General features: G+C 33.9%; 1 protein-coding gene across 2 annotated transcripts; it reads left to right on the forward strand.

Annotated features, from left to right (window-relative positions):
* Positions 1-7,757: 7,757 nt before the first annotated feature.
* Positions 7,758-12,117, forward strand: LOC111901472 (BEL1-like homeodomain protein 8). Of its 2 annotated transcripts, none has more exons than XM_023897328.3 (5): positions 7,758-7,938; positions 8,335-9,517; positions 10,017-10,420; positions 10,540-10,600; positions 11,343-12,117. In XM_023897328.3, the coding sequence occupies exons 1-5, from the start codon at positions 7,916-7,918 to the stop codon at positions 11,790-11,792; spliced, it is 2,121 nt and encodes a 706-aa protein (XP_023753096.1). In that variant the 5' UTR covers positions 7,758-7,915; the 3' UTR covers positions 11,793-12,117. The 2 variants fall into 2 exon arrangements, with proteins under 2 accessions (XP_023753096.1, XP_023753097.1); XM_023897329.3 differs by having other exon boundaries at positions 7,759-7,938; positions 8,290-9,517.
* Positions 12,118-18,786: the final 6,669 nt, after the last annotated feature.

The raw sequence follows: 18,786 nt of genomic DNA on the forward strand, positions 1-18,786 counted from the left end.
AACTCACCTTGCAAGTAGCGCCGAAATGTTGTAAATCTCTGACTGTTGTCCCACTGAGAATCCTGAACTATCCCATAATCAATACTAAGTTAATACCCAAAATACCCTTCTTGACTAAGTGTCCACAACACACATTAAGTCCATTTTGTTTATTGGGCCAAGGCCAATTACCAAGCCCTTGACTTGAAAGTCCATATATAAAGTCCATAATTGGCCCAATTTACTAAATTGGGCCCAACCTCCTAATTGGGCCTAATTGTGACATCCCCAATTTCACTGCCAGAAAAGACCGATTTGTTTATGCTTTGTTTTATAAAATTAGAGTAAATTCTTTTGATTTAAAAGAGTTGCGGAATTTGTTCCCAAAACAAAATATGATAAGAGTTTATCAAAGCATTTCTTTAAAGAAATGTATTTTCATTATATAACAAAATCTCTGGATGTCATGTTCAATACAGACCAAAAGCATAAACAGAACAAAATAGACCTTAAAAAAAGTTATTTATAACTACTGATCTATAATCCAAAATCTCTCGTCAAGTCCACCAACTTATACTCTTGTGCCATTACCTGTAATGCAAAGAAAACTGAGTGGGTCGGGCTTGGGAGCCTGGTGAGCATATAGGGTTTTCAACCCACAATAATACATTTATTATATTCAATTATCAAACAACCAACCCAAAGACCCATCCCCATATCTACTTTATTTTCTCAAGGGTTTACCCTAAGAATCCACTATCCTTCATTCATTAATTCCTAAGGATTTACCTAAGGAATTGGCACGAAGTCCATTGCTGCCAAAGTTTATCTATCAGGTACTAAATCCATAGCTATCAGGCGCTAACTCCATAGTCACCAAGGTTCACTCAACAATAGGCGATAACTCCATAGTCACCAAGGTTTATACAATAGGCGCTAACTCCATAGTCACCAATGTTTATCTAACAGTAGGCGCTAACTCCATAGTCACCAAGGTTAATACAGTAGGCGCTAACTCCATAGTCACCAAGGTTTATACAATAGGCGCTAACTCCATAGTCACCAAGGTTTACTTTAACAATAGGCACTACGTCTTATAGTTGACACTATTTCATCTACCCATGTTCTACCCAACATATTTTGTAGATATAAAATACATATATAGTTTGAATCATTTAACACCCGTATAAAAACATCAATTCCAAGCTCATCTCAAATAGACAAATAATATATAACACATAGCACATATTTCATAGCTAATACTTTATATTTATGTGTTAGAAGAAAGTAACCACACACTGACACATATAAACAACAATATATATACACATAGCACGTATTTTATAAAATACTTCACATCTATGTGTAAGATGAAAGTGACTATACACTCACTTGATCAGAAGATGATCGGACAACACCACGACTTGTAGAAGTAGTATTCTTCGGTGAAACTGGGATCACTTCGCACTTCGGGCTTCTCACGGGCAGAGCTTCGGCTCGGAAACTCTTTTCTTCGGGCTTCGGGACTTGCTTCGGGTCTTGGGGTTGATACCGGGGCTTCGGGGGGGTTTAAAATAGGGCTTAGAGGGTGTATCGGGAGTGGGAGAGAAGGGATGGAGCAACCATAGTCGGCTGGCCCTTCCCTTGCCACGTCGTGGCAACCTTTTTCCACGTCGTGGGCTTGGTCGTCACTGCATGCGTCATCCCAAGTTGCATCTGGGGGCCTCCCGGAGGTGTCAGGAGATTTGCCACGTCGTGGCACTGCTTGCCACGTCGTGGTCTCTAACAGTTTTGGGGTTTCGCGCCCTGAACTTCAGAAATTCATAACTTTCGCATACGAACTTCGTTTTCGACGTTCTTTATATCGCCGCGAAGGTGAGATTATGCTCTACAACTCTCGTTTAGACTCCATTGGCTAATTTTGACTTTATTTTTAATATATTATAAGTATATTACTTATATATTATCTTTAGTAGGCCGGGACAGGAAAACTCCGTTCGAAATTCATAACTCCTTCATCTGAACTCTGATTCCGTCCGTCTTTCCGTCGTTGTACTACTATCGATGAGATCTTCAATTCTCATTTAGATCACTAAGGATAGATATATATCTACCTTAAATTCACTATTTACGTCGCGCTGGGTCGTGCCGGTTCTGTCGCGAAACTTCGTCAGGTCATAACTTCTTCGTTATAACTCGGATTTTGGCGTTCTTTATATGCACGGAAACCTTGTGACATATACTACAACTTGGTTAAGATTAATCCTTCTAAATAACCTTCCATCAAAAAGTCATTTTTGATGCTTATCGTCTTAAAACTGACTAGCCCTGATCTACGGGCGTTACACTAATCCCATGATCCACAATCACTACCTGGCCGAAAACCCTTTATATACAAAGTCCAGCAAAGGCCCAAATCCATTAGTCCATGAACAGCCCAAAACCCGAAACCCATTTGTCAATGGCCCAACAGAGGACGTATACGGGGGGTACTCCTCTGGTACGCGGGGCGTACTCATTTAGATGTTGACCACCATCGGGGTGGTTGACCTAGTACGCTGGGCGTACTCGATTTATGTTGGGCATATTGGATAGTTTGCCAATACCTTGTTAAGTTATTAATGGCTTAAGCACTTAAGCCCAAACTTCAGATCCAGAGAGCTAACATGCCTAGGATCCATACAGTCATGACCTTTATCACTTTGGACATCCATAAAGTCCTTAATGCTCGGTCTTAATCCATTAAGACCTTATTTTTCCATGCATGGGGCACATTAAGCTAATAGGACCTCATTTTTATCATTCAAGGTCCCTTCAAGAGTCTGGAAGGACAACACTTTTCATCCAAATCACAACATGCACCACCTCATGGCTTTTGGGACAAGAAATGCTTCTAAAAAGGTAAAACGATGAGATCTATGCATATATGCATAAAATTGGGAACTTTATACCTTCTGGAGCTTCTTGAGCACAAGCTAACTTCAAATCAACAAGCTTGATCTTCTTCTCCAACACTTTGATGCAATGCCTTCCTCTTAAAACACTCAAGAACACACCAAATTTAGCTTAAACACACAAAGGAGAGGCTAGGGTTCGGGGAGAACGAATTTAATATGTGGAGACTGAGGTAAGAGAGGTTTTGGTGCTCATAATGTTACTTATATAGTCCCCAAACCCTAAACATTAGGGTTTCATCCTGACGTTAGCACGCCCAGCGTACACAAGTGTACGCCCAGTGTACTTAGGCAGACCTTAGTACACTTAGCGTATAATTATGTATACGCCGCGTACTCCCTCTTGGTCCAAATTTGCAAGTTTTGCCCTTAAACTTATATTGGCTCTTCATTCTCAATCCCAAGGACTAATATTGACAAAATTAATGATAGAAGAGGGTTTGGAAATACGTGGGAAATCTCGGGATGTTACAATTAGAGAAGGTTCCACTGCCAAATCGGCCTTTGATTAGAGAAGACGATCCTATGCCAATCAAGTATTTGATTGTACAAGCATCTATTGCTAAATCGACCTAACTGGATCTACACCATGATATAACCACCAATAAATCTAAATGAAAACTCCGACCATAAAGTGCCTACAACTACAATCAGGTAATATGAAAAACATTAAGAAATCACGAATACCATATCGTGTTCAGCCTTTGATCTCTAAACGTTGTATCGGGTAAGTTTTTATTCGCCTGGTCATTTTGCATGTGATCTTAAGTAAAAAAGTAACTTTAGCTATATGATTTTTTTTTTTTAAATTTTGGGGATCAACTTTTTTACTTTTGAATTTAACTGGTTCAGTATTGGTTCTAGTTTGGGCACTTTTATTATTTCAGTAGTGAATTATGGTGAAACTGTAAAATTGATGTAGAAACTAAGCAGAACAACATAGTCGTAAGTTCTGCAAACTTATTGAAAATGATATGATAACCTTTTATAATGAAGTTACCTAATGATGATTTGTAAGGTGTACACAACAGCTTCTATCAAGTACTCCACACAGTTTACAGCTTCTTTTTTTGCCATTGATGTTTATGTGATAGGATTGGGTTATGACATACCACAATGAGAGATTAATAGTTCTATAGCCTTTTCAACTGGATAATGGTAGATATGTCTTTCATGGTGGATTTGATTTTAGTAATCTTACTTTAAAATTCATTACGTAGATTATACTAGGTAGGGGTAGTGCATATTGTTGGAGTTTGAAGAGCTAATAGAAGGGAAGAGCATACGAGCTATCAATTTAAAAGTGCATATAAAACCTAGAATGGTTCAAGTGATATCCATGTACTTTGCATACATACAAATGCAAATACAATAGGCGTATGAGAAAATTATATGGCTTTAGCATCATAATAATCATTCATTATGTTATTTTTTCTATATCTTCTTGTTGGTGTTGAGAAAAAAAGAGGAAGATATTTTGGTACATTCCTTCATCTTTCGGAATTCAGAATTCCAATTCTAATTCCATAGCTTACATATGTATCTAAATCTGACTTTCATGTCACTATAAATTCAACGTCCTTATTAGTTTGATTTTTGCCCTCTATCTTCGATTTAATTTACATATGAGTTACATGTGATTCATATGTAATTAATCAAATATGAGTTACATATGATTCATATGTAATTTACATATGAATCACATGTATATCACAAGTAAATCACAAGCGATTCACATATGAATTACATGTGATTCACATTTAATCAAATGTAATTCACATGTAAATCACAAGTGAATCACATATGAGTTACATGTGATTCATATGCAATTTACATATAAATCACATGTAATTCACAAGTAATCACAAGTGATTAACATATGAATTACATGTGATTCACATCCAATTCACATGTAAATCACAAGTGAATGATATATGAGTTACATGTGATTCATATATAATTTACATATGAATCACATGGAATTCACAAGTGATTTACATATTAACTACATGTGATTCACATTTAATCACATGTAATTCGCATGTAAATCACAAGTGAATCACATATGAGTTACATGTGATTCATATGTAATTTACATATGAATCACATGTAATGTACATTTAAATCACAAGTGATTTCACATATGAATTCCATGTAAATCACAAGTGAATCACATATGAGTTACATGTGATTAATATATAATATACATATGAATCATATGTAATTCACAAGTAAATTACAAGTGATTCACATATGAATCGCATGTGATTCACATGTAAATCACATATGAAAATCACATGTGATTCATATGTAATTCACATGTAAATCACATGTAAATCACAAGTGAATCACATATAAATTACATGTAATTCACATGTAGTTCACATGCAACCCACAAGTGAATCACATATAAATTACATGTAATTCACATATGAATCACATGTAACTCACAAGTAAATCACATATGACTTACATGTGACTCACATATAAATCACATGTGAATCACATATGAATTACGTCCATATACGCACATGTATTTTTGTGAGTGTTCTTGTATTGATCATTTTTTTTTAATTTTATTTTAGATTTGGAAGAATTTGTGGAAAATATTGAAGAGGTGAAAAGTGATAAATTAAAGAAAATTTGGAAATTTTGACACGAAGACATGAAAACGTTTTGAAATTTTGTAGTATTTTTTGTTTTTTTTTATATCGAATAAAAATACTAGTACTATTGTGTTTATAAATTATTAAATAAAAATGGATTTTTTTAATATGATTACGTATGAATATTATAGTATAAAAAAATTGTAGTCTTTTTAAAAAAATAAATTTTTTCATTTTTTTTAAAAAATTAAAGTTTTCCAAAAAATATTAAGAAATCTATTTGTTTTAAGACAATCGGAAATTTTTATTTAAAAAAAATGAAAAAACTTGATTTAATATGTTAATTTTAAGACATTTTTATTAATATGTTGAATAACACAAAAAATTGAACATTAAATGAAATTGTTAAGATGACGATTAAGCCCCTAATGAATTTACTTTGATCTAACGCTCTAGCTTTAGTTTACGGGTTCTCGAGAAACTATGAGTTCTGAATATATATATATATATATATATATATATATATATATATATATATATATATATATAGCGAAGGTTTATTTGGAAAACAAAAAAAACCCTAAAAATCATAAAAATACATAAAAAAAGTACTTAGAGATCACAAATTTTTTTTTTAATTTTTCTGTAGAAAAATCGCAGCTTTTTTAATAAAATTGCTGAAAAAAAATCAATTTTTATATATATTTTTTTAATTTTCGGCAATTTTATACTAAAGTTGCGATTTATTCATAAAAAATTCAAAAAAAAGTTTTGTGGTCTCTAAGTATTTTTTTTAATGCATTTGTTTGATTATATATAGATACCAAATTGTAACAACCCAAAAATACGACCCAAAATTTTTTGTTTTGATATTACTAAAAATCAAATAATCCAATGTTATATATATAACAAGAACCATGGAATGAGTACTCAAAAGTCATAGTAACTGTGTCAAAACAAAATTGTATCAATCATAACAACATGTCTGAATAAAACTCCCAGGATAAAACTAAAGTTGTGGTGGGTGCGATGCCATCAACCCGACCTCTTCCCTTTGCTAGCGGAAGTACCTGAAACCAAAACTGAAACTGTAAGCACGAATCTTAGTGAGCTCCCCCAAACTACCATATACCATACAATAACACATAAACAACTATTGGGCCTTGCCCACTGCATCGGACTGAAGTCCGGAACTGAATGAGACCATGTCCCCTACATCGGACAGAAGTCCGGAACTAACTGCATAGGACCGAAATCCGGAACTGACCGGGACCGTGTCCCCTACATCGGACTGAAGTACGGAAACTCACTGTGCATAACATAGCATAAACATATCAACTAACATAAGCACATATACTGCATACTGCATCAGACCGAAGTCCGGAACACATAACACAAAGACATGCTTGAATCACAAAGACATCAAGCACACTGAACTACTGCATCGGACCAAAGTCCGGAACTACTGCTAGCTAGACGGGTCGGCATTGTGGCCGTAGACCCGTTCCTACTGGAAGGAAACTCACCTCGTAACGCTGGCTACCGAGATGCTAAATCTGAAACTGCCTGACCGCTGCTCCGAAACTCCCCGACTACAAATCTCATAACACTAAATCAATTATTGATAACTAATATCAGGGTAAAATGACTATTTACCCCTGGGCAAGTCAAAATCAACTTCCTGGTCAAAGTCAACTTCCTGTTGACCGGACTTGCCGAGTCCCTATCATCCATTCTAGTCCTCTACCCGCTTCTACTCGTCGAGTATATATATATATATATATATATATATATATATATATATATATATATATATATATATATATATATATATATATATATATATATATATATATATCCATTTTAATGACCTCTTTCAAAGACTTTCCAAAAACATGATCATAAAGATTATATTAAAAAAATAAGCATTATATAAACTTTTGTAATAGATGAAAAACAGATATTTTGGTGATTATTCCTTGATAATCCCCCCTACATATACAATCTTATGTACTCTATAGGTGTATGACAATGTCTAGAACTAGAAGAATATATACAACAACACAACAGATATTTCCAACTTTATATATATTTCGGTGAAAGGAATAAGATAATATAGTTGGGTTTTAAATATTTGCCGTTAGAATTTAACGGCGTTTAACCTACACACTGTTGTTTAGGTCATTGAGAGACACCTAAATAGCCAACTGGAATTATCACCTTTGCAATCATTGTCCTATTGCCCTCTCTCCTCCACAAATATATCTCTCACTCTCCCCCACCCTCGCCTGTCTCTTACGCCACTTTCCTCGCCCACTTCTCCGCCGCACACGGTGCCCAATCCACTCTCTCCGGCAGCTACTTACCCTCAAACTCATGTCCAGAATGTCATTTCACAGGTAAATTATACGAGCACATATCACATGTACAACCAATCATCTCCATCCATACTCAAATACATATCCATGTATTTATACAATAAACAGAAACACATGGCTTTAAGAACTTCGTGATCAGTGATTGATCAGATCTATCTTTAACCCAGTCACTGAACTCGTCATGTGGGTTTTCCAGATTTAAAGTTTTTCGTCGGGTTTTGTTTGATTTTGTGTATACGTTTGTGTTTTACTGTCATTCTTTTATTATTTGTATTTAATACACTGTCTGGGTTCTTTAATCATGTTACGCTTCTCTTAGGTTAAGTTCAACTGAATATATTTGAATTAAATTCTATGGGTATGTCCATGCAGGAATCATTAAAATATTATTAATCAGTTAAATTTGTTGAAAATTAGTCTGGAGTTGATGGAGCTGAACAATCTGAGGGTCGAATCACATGTAGCGCAGAAAAACCGGCGACGTAAATTGAGATTTCAGCAAAGCTCCGGTGACCTGAATAACCAACATCCACTTCATGACCACCCTCAGTTCGAACCCAAAGATATACACCGACCCTTTTCATACAACACCAATGTCTTCCCTTCCGAGATGTTCAATTCCGTTGCTAGGAATCCACATCTGCTGTTACCTTCCGGCCATGGTTTTGTATCCCATGAACAAGATTCTAGTCCAGGTTCAAGTTCGGCTTTGGGTTTGGGTTCTTCGGAGAGGACGTTGATAAGTTCCAGTGGTGGTGGTGGTGGTTTTGTTAATTTGGCGAATCCACAGAATTGTAACGACTGGAAAACTGTTGTTTCTTCGCAACAAGCTGCAGCCAGTGATCATTGGAATTTAATTAGCTATTCGAATGCTGCTGCTTCGACGAGTATTGATCAAAGGAACTTGAATTCAGGCTGCTATGGCTACCAACAAGATGTGCACAATGTTCCGGCGTTCGGTTCTTCCCCGTTTTACCATAACACCCTTCAACAAGATCAAGTCACTCTTGCTCAACTTCCTCATAGCAAGGACGATTCCGTGATGAATCATTCAATTCCATGTTGGATGAACAATTCCGATCATGAATCGGGTCTTTTAGCAAACCGAGTTCATGAAACAACAATGGCTGCAAATGAGGGTAACTGCAACACTCAAGCCTTATCTTTATCACTTTCATCAGTCCCACACCTTAAAGATGATCAACCCAATCTACAATCGGGTCAAAAACCTTTAAAGTCGGATCTATTACCACCCAACTCCGATCCTAAATCTTTCATGGGCGTTTCATCTATCGGTCACCGGAATACCGGTCCACTGGGTCCGTTCACCGGGTACGCTACAGTTCTAAAGAATTCCAAGTATTTGAAGCCTGCACAAGAACTGTTGAACGGGAATTGTGATGTAGGGGGTCAGGATCTTGTTCAAGCAAGTCATGATGTTTACTCCCACAAAATTCTTGAAGAAGAAATGAGTCGCGCTTTCAGTTCTTCGGACGCTTCAGAAGATCCTATTAGTAACCGAAACAACAACTCCGGTTGTGAATCTCTCCGTCCAGAATTTCATCGGAAGAAGGCCAGGTTGCTGTATATGCAGGAAGAGGTACCCTTTGAACTTAAGTTATTGATAAACTCGTTTTCCTTTTCAATGTACAATTAACACTACCTTTTCTATAACTGATGCTTGATTTTGTTGATCTTTTCAGCATTGAGATATTTTTAGAATTAATCTTGAAATGATATATGGTTTGTTTATTTGAAAACGAAAAACTCATGGTTTTGGAAATCGGAAATCCAGTCGCTTGCAAAGTAGGGACAGATTAATTAAAGAAACTAATTTAAGTACTGTAGTTGACCCACTTTTTTGTCACTAATAAATTTTCAAACCTTCGCCATCGCCATGATTGTTCTTCACTTCACATCAAACTTTTCACGACAGGCTAGCTAGCTAGTAGACTCCACTTAGTGTCTTTTTCCAATGAGGAAGTAACAGTGACCCAGAGATACACATACTGTTATGTTTTTTCTCTTATGATTTTATTCATCGTGTACGTACTGAATGGAATACTGATGGAGTTCTATTCCTGGTTTGGTTCCACAAGGTATGCAGAAGGTACAAGCAGTATCTGCAGCAAATGCAGATGGTGATTTCAGCTTTTGAAACAGTAGCAGGGCTGAGTACCTCAACACCTTACGTTTGTTTAGCTCTCAAGGCGGTTTCCCGGCATTTTCACTGTGTAAAGAACGTGATTTCCGATCAGCTGTCACAAATGAAGAAGATGATGGGAGAGACCATGTCCATGAGTGGTAATAAAGCAGCTTGTGATCCTGATTATGTGACATCTACTTCTCGCCTGAAATCCATTGACCAGAGACTTGAAAAATCCGGTGGTGGTTCTGCCGCATTCTTTGCATCACAACAGCCGGTGTGGAGGCCTCAGAGAGGTCTCCCTGAACGTGCTATCTCAGTTCTTAAAACCTGGCTTTTCGATCATTTCCTTCACCCGTACGTAATTGTCTTTTTCCCAAAAACATTTTAATTATTATTATTATTTTTTACAATATTTTTTTTAAAAGTATGATATGGTTATAAAATTGACATTTGATCTCATCATATATATGAAGGTACCCTTCGGATGCAGACAAGCATATGTTGGCTACTCAAACTGGCTTAACCAGAAACCAGGTTAGCTATCTTGACTATACCCAAAACCAAATTTTCTTTTTTTAACCCATTTGTTACACTAAATTGGTGTAAATGAACAGTGTAACACCAAATAGTTGGTCTATTATTCCCTTACACCATATTTAAGAGTTAAACTTTCATGTACATGTGTATATGCAATATGGTCATTCAAGTTTGAGTTTATACATTTCTAATTAATTTAAAATTGTATAGTTATACTTGTAATATTGTGTTATATTTTAAATTAAAATTAATTAATAATATATGTTAAATTTAATCTTAATGGTTTGAATTTATTTAAATATAAAATTCTTTTTAAAGTATTAAGTGTATTTGTAATATTTCTAAAAGTGCATGCGTAATATTTATTTGATTGTGTTTTATAAATGTGATTTTTAAATAAGATGTTTGTTTTAACAATACATGTATCAATGTTAGTTATATACAAATAAATTATTTGATCATATAAGAAGGAATTAGTTATATAGCAAATTAAAAGAGATGTATGACAAATTTGTAAAACGCTAATCTTGAAAATCTATTTAAGTCGGAAAAAATGAATATTCTTTTTGGTGTAAAAATGATGTAATAAGTTGGGGATATATAATCACTATTTGCACCAAATATGACATCATTTTGGTGCAAAATGATGTTAATATTAAACATGACACGCTTTTAGATTGATCTGTGATACATGTTTTTGTTTAAGGTGTTTGCTAAATATGGTTAATTAATATGTTAGGTTTCAAACTGGTTCATAAATGCAAGAGTTCGAATTTGGAAACCAATGGTGGAAGAAATACACACCCTTGAAACCAAAGGCTTGGCTGAACCAAACCAACCAGATGGTCAAGAACCTAACCGGATCGAGATGGGTTCATTGCCAAACTCACAGCAACAAGAATATTCTAGAAACAATGGGATCTTAACAGTAGTAAATGATCATGATCATGATCATGATCAATCAAATGACCATGAGAAACAAGCTACTGATAGACCCGAATACAACCAGATGCAGGCATTAACCAGTATGGACCGGCTCATGAACATTATCCCTTACCCTCGAGCCACATTTGATGCAAGTGGGTTGGGTCCGGTTTCTCTTACTTTGGGACTTAGACAAAATGCTGAGCATGTTCAGCAGTTGCAGCAACATTTTGGAGGTCAGTTGATTCATGATTTTGTTGGTTAATTAGGTTTTGGTTTTATTAGCATGCAATATGCATGTGGGATGACGAAGGGGTTTTAAGTTAATTAGTCACTGATAAGAAACAAATGGTGTTGTTAGGAGATAGAGAAGGAGATACGGTTTTAATTGATGGTAAAAACCTCATCTTTTTTTTTTCCCAATATGCTTAATTAAACAAGATTGGAAGTTGTTATTGTTTTACAGTAATTACCAAAGAATATGGAAGTTGCTTCCAAAACCCTAATCTTTGATTTCATGAACTTTTGGGTGTATATCCCCATATGTAAGGTTAGATTCGGACAATGCGAATCGGTGTTTTTTCATGGAATATTAACCAAATGCATGCTTCTCAAGCTAAAATAGTGGCCTCAAACTTTTATTATTATTATTATTATTATTATTATTATTATTATTATTATTATGTTTGTGATGCTAAAACCTTGTTAAGATTTTTATGCTTAATTTAAAGAATATTCAAGTGTAAAGTGTGTTATGGCGTTCGAACTCAACAAATAACAAAATCCTATTGGCCATAACACATTTTATCAGATGCATATATAATTATATAAATAATATAATGGAGAATTTTGTATTTCTTTCTTAAATATAAAATATCATGTTTTTTATCTTAATTTCTAAATAAAATATTTATAATTAACAAACTTTTAAAATATAATATTTGTTCAAATTCTTGTGTTTAATATTTTGTTAAGTATTTTAAAATTTTATTTTTATCAATAGACTATTATATCTCTTATAGATCTTAGTTTAAAATATTATCTTTACCGTTCATAAATATTCATATTACTTGTTAAATCTCAAGCGAGAATTAAAATTAGGATTCTATTCTTGCTCCTCGCACCTTACTTGAGAAGTTTGCATCTTTCATTGTATATATTTATTAGTTTCACTAGTTTATAACCTATGGAAACCATGGTTATAAAATTAATTAAACTTTTATAATAAAAATTTAAAATTATTAATCAATTATTTTAAATAAATTATTAATTAGGAAATTTTTTAGTTATATAAAATTATAATCATTGATTTAAATAAATATGTAAAATTATATCATTTTATAATTTGTATTAATTTTATATTAATGTTATTAATTTAATTTACTTAGAGAAATTTGAAATTTAAAATGAAAAATTCATAGGTTGATAAGTGGTATGTATTAATTAGGAGACATAATAGGGTGCTACATGACAAAAGAAAAATATAATATACATTAATTAAGATGTCTAATAGGGTGATACATGTCACAAGAAAAATAAAACTATTCTTTTATTAGAATAGGATATATAAAATCATGCAAAATCTTTAACTCATTTAAGTGTGTAGACGTTTTTCTATTTTGTTGTCTCAACTCTCAACCAGTCAGTTTATTATATACCATTTGCTTCCACTAGATAAGATCACAATACAACGATTAGTGGGATGGCTGTGCTAATAATGCAAACGCATCCCGAAGAAAGAAGGTTTTAACACATCCCTAATAAAGAAGGTTTTTTGAACATGTCTCAATATATTTTTTTTTCTCTTAACCTATGAAATTCCATGATTGATAAATAGAATTTCTTTGTTTTTGATGTGAAGCTTCAAGTTTAACATAGTTTTCAAAAAAATCTTATTATCGTATTGGAACTTGAGTTGTAGTTATGTAAAAACTAATGTTTGTTTTAGTTTTTTTTTAATGGTAAATACAATATATTCCTAAACTACTCTTAAATGATTAAATACATCTATGTCTTAGACAAGACTTGAACTCTCAATCTTAAAGAGGAAGGACAACACCTGATAACGTTGGACTAAAAGTCTTTTAGTTTATTTTATTAAAAAGAGATAACAACTCCTTTCTGTATATTAAGCTAATTCAATCAAGTTCTTTAATATAAGGCAAAATATGAACGAGATTAGTGTTTTTTTAGAACTCGATTAGTGCTAAAGTGAAACACCAACAACAATGAACTCACATATAAACCGTATACGATTTACTTTTGTACCATATAATGTTAGTATGTTAGAGTTTTGGTCCAATGTGATTAGATGTTAGTAGTATTAGTTCCTTTTTTTTTAAACGGCGGATGCATTAAAAGAAAAAAACGACAAACTAAAGGCTAGCAAAATTTACAAATTACAAACATTAAAAAAAATTACAAATTACAAACATTAAAAGGAGAATTACACAAATCGACATAAATTAGAAAATTTAGAACGATGTTTGATCCAATTGAAAGAAGCAAGATTGAGATCATCCGCCATCTTCATGTGAGAGCATATCTTCATGTGAAACACCACAAAGCTATGGGCTTTCTAGATAATCCAAGTTACCGGATTGGACAGTGCCAAAATCAGCTTCATTTTTGGCTTATTAGAAGTTAAAGCCTTCGACACATGTATGAGATCTTCCCTATTAGTAGGGGCAATCTCGAAAGCATTACTCCAAGTTCCAAACCATTTCCAGATACAAGAAGAGAAAACACAATTGAAAAAGACATGATAACGAGGAATACAAAATAACACCACAGGGAGATAAGGGGTCGTTTGATAGTTGTTGACTGTGTTAGAAGCTGATTAGATTAGAAATTTTTACTGAATTTACATCTGAATGAAACTATGCTATTTGAATATTTGATTATGTGTCTGACTGGTTATACTGAATGATCTAAATGACCATTTTACCCTTTTGTTATGTTTGCAACACAACATAAATCTATTTAGTTATATCAATGACATTTAATACAAAAAGCAATTCTCATAATTACACTTGCGTAAACTTTTCTGAAAGCAATTCTCACAATTACACTTGGGGTAAAAAAAATCAAAGTAAAGTTTTTCAAAGAACATGAAAAGGCAAACATTTTTCTTCGTGGTTTCACTCATGTTCTGAAATATATTAATATATAAGAATTTGTATTGAATGCTGAAAATCACCACTTTTACCCTTCTAAAATATATTAATAATAATCATTTTTTTTTGCTAAACTGCAAATATTCATCAAATCACATAAAAGCATTATCACAAATTTATTGATTTACAAACTGGTTGAATTTCTACATAACCACAAAATAACCGAGTGTTTTTCTTTGTTCCAAAACTATGAGTAACAACCCAATTGACAACTTTATGTACTGCATTCTTCAAGATTCCAAAAGGGTGATGATCTCTTCTATGAAGTACCAACATACATACATAATTCTACTTCCATCCTTAAAATAATCACTAGCTAACGCCTCAAACTGCTCTACATTATTCACATTGTCTAGAACACCTGAAACGACAATTTTGTTGATGGCTATAGTTTCATGCATGTAAATTAAAAAAGATTCAAGTTTTTTGCTTAAGATCCCACATGAAAAATTAGTTTAAGGCTATGCCATACACCATACTCAAAGTAATAACAAATAGAAACATCATTAAGTATATGATAATACATCTCTCACTACTCCAGATTTATGCTTTGTTCTTGACATATAAACCAGAATATTCAAGTTGTTCCTAGAACATTCGCCTATACAAACAACTAAACTAAACATAATGATGAGTTAAATGTTTTTTAATGTATGACCTTGACTCAAGGGTACTCAATGTGATAAAACATCAACACAAGATTCTCCACGATAACCTAAAGCCATGGGACCAAAATCAATTTTAGAAACCAAAATAGATTTCAAATTCATGGCAGCGAATGATTAGTTTCAGTGCTAATGAAAATTGGGTTAATTGTAGAAAAAATACATACAAATGGCGAGGTGGGAGTTGTTGCTGCTTGATTCATTTCACATACACATATGAATATTTGAGTCCTTATTCAACAAACTTGATTCAATTCACATATAAAATCAGCCAAAACACATTGTAACACCGAGTTGCATGTAAAGATCATTCTTGAATTTTGGAAATTCAAGTCTTAAATAAAGAAGTTTTGTAGAGATCACGGCGTGGCAAAGGATGCACCGCGACATGGTCAATTCCTGATGAAACGTGCATTCAGTTTGGCCCTCACGACGTGGCATGAAGTTGGCCACGACATGACGGCGACCCGAACACAAAACCCTAATTTCCATGCCTTAAGCCCTATATAATGTTTTCTTTAAAAAATATTTAAAGTTTATATCTTCAATTCTAGCAACAGGAGCAAATGTTTCATCATAGTCTAACCCTTCGAGCTGACAGAAACCTTAAGCCACAAGTCTAGCTTTGTTTCTTATCACAATCCCATCCTCAACTATTTTGTTCCTAAAAACTCAGTGAGTGCCAATGATAGTCTTCCCTTGAGGTTTTGGAACAAGATTCCACACACGGTGATCTTCAAATTCATTCAATTCATCCTGCATAGCCTTGATCCAGTCAACTTCTTTCAACGCATCAACAACATTCTTTGGTTCAATCATTAAGACGAAGTTAACAAACATGCATAAGTTGTTGCTGACTCTTATGCGGGTGAGAATCCTAGAATTTACATCTCCAATGATTTGAGATTCAGGATGATCTCGAAGAATTCTTGGATTAGAACTTTAATTTTTATTACTTTGAACAGAGTCTTCATGATTTGATGGTTTAGCTTATTCATGGATGGCAATCTGATTTTCAAAGATAGGTTGTGAACTGATTAATTGATCAATATTTGGTACAACAGGATCAACGTCACTTGGTAAGAACTCGGGAATAGGCTCTGAAGGAGTGTAAGTAAGTTTATTCAGAATTGGTGAAGGGTGATAAACTTGATCATGAATGAACGAGTCTTCATCAAAGGTGACATGAGCAATTTCCTCAACAGTTTGCCTTGAAAGATTGAATACCCTGAAGGCCTTGTATATGCTAGAGTAACCTATAAATACTCCTTCATCAACCTTAGCTTCAAACTTCGAACGCTGGTCTCTTTGATTCAAGATGTAACAAAGACATCCAAACACATGAAAATAAGAGATGTTCGGTTGCCTTCCTTTTAGTAACTCATAAGTAGTTTTCCCCATGATGCTTAACAATGATGGATCGGTTTTGGGTATAACACGTCGTATTGACAACTTAAGCCCAAAAAGACAAAGGAAGACCAACTTCAACGACCATAGTTCTTCCAGATTCAATGAGAGTTTTGTTTCTTCTCTCTGCAATACCATTTTCTTGGGGGAGTTCTAACAACAAAGAAGTTTTGAGAAATCCCTGAGTTTGAGCAAAAATCTTCCAAATAGAAGTTTCTAAATTTAGTCCCATGATCACTACGTAACTGCCTTGCTTTGTGATCATACAAAACTTTCCATTGCTTTATGAGAGCAATGATTTCATCAGCGACATGACTCTTCTCTCTTAAAAAGACTACTCACATAAACCTTGAAAATTCATCCACAATGACGATAGTGTATTTCTTTCCAGCTCTTGACTTAACCGAAATTGGTCCAAAAATATCTATGTGAAGAAGATGAAGATGTTTGATAATGGTAGAGCAGGACTTTGGTTTAAAGCAAAATTTGGTTTTCTTTCCCTTTTTACATGTTGAGCATAACTTATCTTTGACAAATTGCATCTTAGGAATTCCTCTAACAAGCTGGTTTCCCAAGATCTTTGATATGTTCTTGAAATTCAAATGTGATAATATCTTGTGCCACAACCAATTTAGATGAGACTGAGCACAAGAGGAGAAGCAGCGGTGAAGATAGTTGTCAACATAAAACATATCCAGAAAATAAATGTCATTCTATCAATTTGCAGAGAGAACAATCACATTGCTTTGATCAACAACCTTTCATTCTTTCTTGTTAAAGATAACATCATAGCCAATGTCACACAGTTGGCTGATTGAAATGATATTATGCTGAAGACCTTTCACATAAGAGACATTCTTGAAAACAAAAGAGTTGCACTTGATGGATCCATATCCCTTTGTAACTCCCTTGTTATTATCTCCATATGTAATAGTTGGACCATCCTTCTCTATGAAGTCTTCCAAAAGTGACATGAATCCTGTCATATGTCTTAAGCAGCCGCTGTCTAAATACCAAATATGCTCTTTACCCCAAACTAAAATATACAATAAGTCCTGACAAAAAATATACACAATATACACTGACCTACTTGTAATGGGTCACTCAAGAAAAGATATTATAACAATCACCAGGGAGACATTTCAACGAGTCATGATGTTGTCAGCGCGAACGGAATTCTTTTCAAAGGTGCACTCGCTAACTTTGTGAGAAGCATCACCACATCGATAACAAACTTTGATTCCCAGATTCTTTCCTTTAATATTAGATTTTGAATTATTTTCAACTGAAAAATCGGAAGAAATTTGATTATTTGATTTAAGATTTCTTATTTTAGTTTTGGAACAGGGAATGTCATCGATGGTATGCTCACATACTACCTTGTCATGAGGCTCACGATGCACTGAAGAGTCATCTAAGGTAGAAGACTTTGATTGATCTTTAGGTTGAAAATTGCTAACTAAGCACTAAGGAAACATGTTAAGGAATTCATTTATAGAATGAACTTCACCATTACATATAGGAAACTTTAGCAAGGTCTTAGTGGAGGGAAGAACATACTCACGATGAGAAGGTTGGTGAGAATGATCAAGAGCAGATAATTTAGAAACACATTTGGTAATGCCGTTAGAATCAGTAGAGCGGTGAGTATTAATTAAAGTTTGATTTATAAAATAAGAACTCACAAATGTACTCTTAGAATCTTCTTTTAAACAACCAACTTTGTAGAAGATTTGTTTGGTTTCAACCACTTTAGTTAGGGAAACTGCACCTTCTATATCACCTACAAGGATTTTCTCACACTGATCTGGGATCTGAACATTTATAATTCTTGTGACATTGAAGTGAGAATAGGCCTAACTTTTCAAAATAAATTGAATACTCTTAGTATAATCAACAACTTTTTATTTTTCAGTGAAGAAAATTATTGGTCAGAGATATAAATGCGTTTTCCCTTTATAACAAAGAAAGAGATTTTTCGAGAAAAAAGATTTATCTTTGAGTTTATTTA

Source organism: Lactuca sativa, chromosome 2 (assembly GCF_002870075.4).
Source record: "Lactuca sativa cultivar Salinas chromosome 2, Lsat_Salinas_v11, whole genome shotgun sequence".
Lineage (NCBI taxonomy): Eukaryota > Viridiplantae > Streptophyta > Magnoliopsida > Asterales > Asteraceae > Lactuca > Lactuca sativa.

Excerpts from the sequence above, each read along its gene's own strand:
- LOC111901472 (XM_023897328.3), top strand. The coding sequence starts at position 7,916 with ATGTCCAGAATGTCATTTCACAG. Across the intron at positions 7,939-8,334 it reads TCCAGAATGTCATTTCACAG|TCTGGAGTTGATGGAGCTGA; the intron begins GTAAATTATACG and ends GTTGAAAATTAG. Across the intron at positions 10,421-10,539 it reads TTCGATCATTTCCTTCACCC|GTACCCTTCGGATGCAGACA; the intron begins GTACGTAATTGT and ends ATATATATGAAG.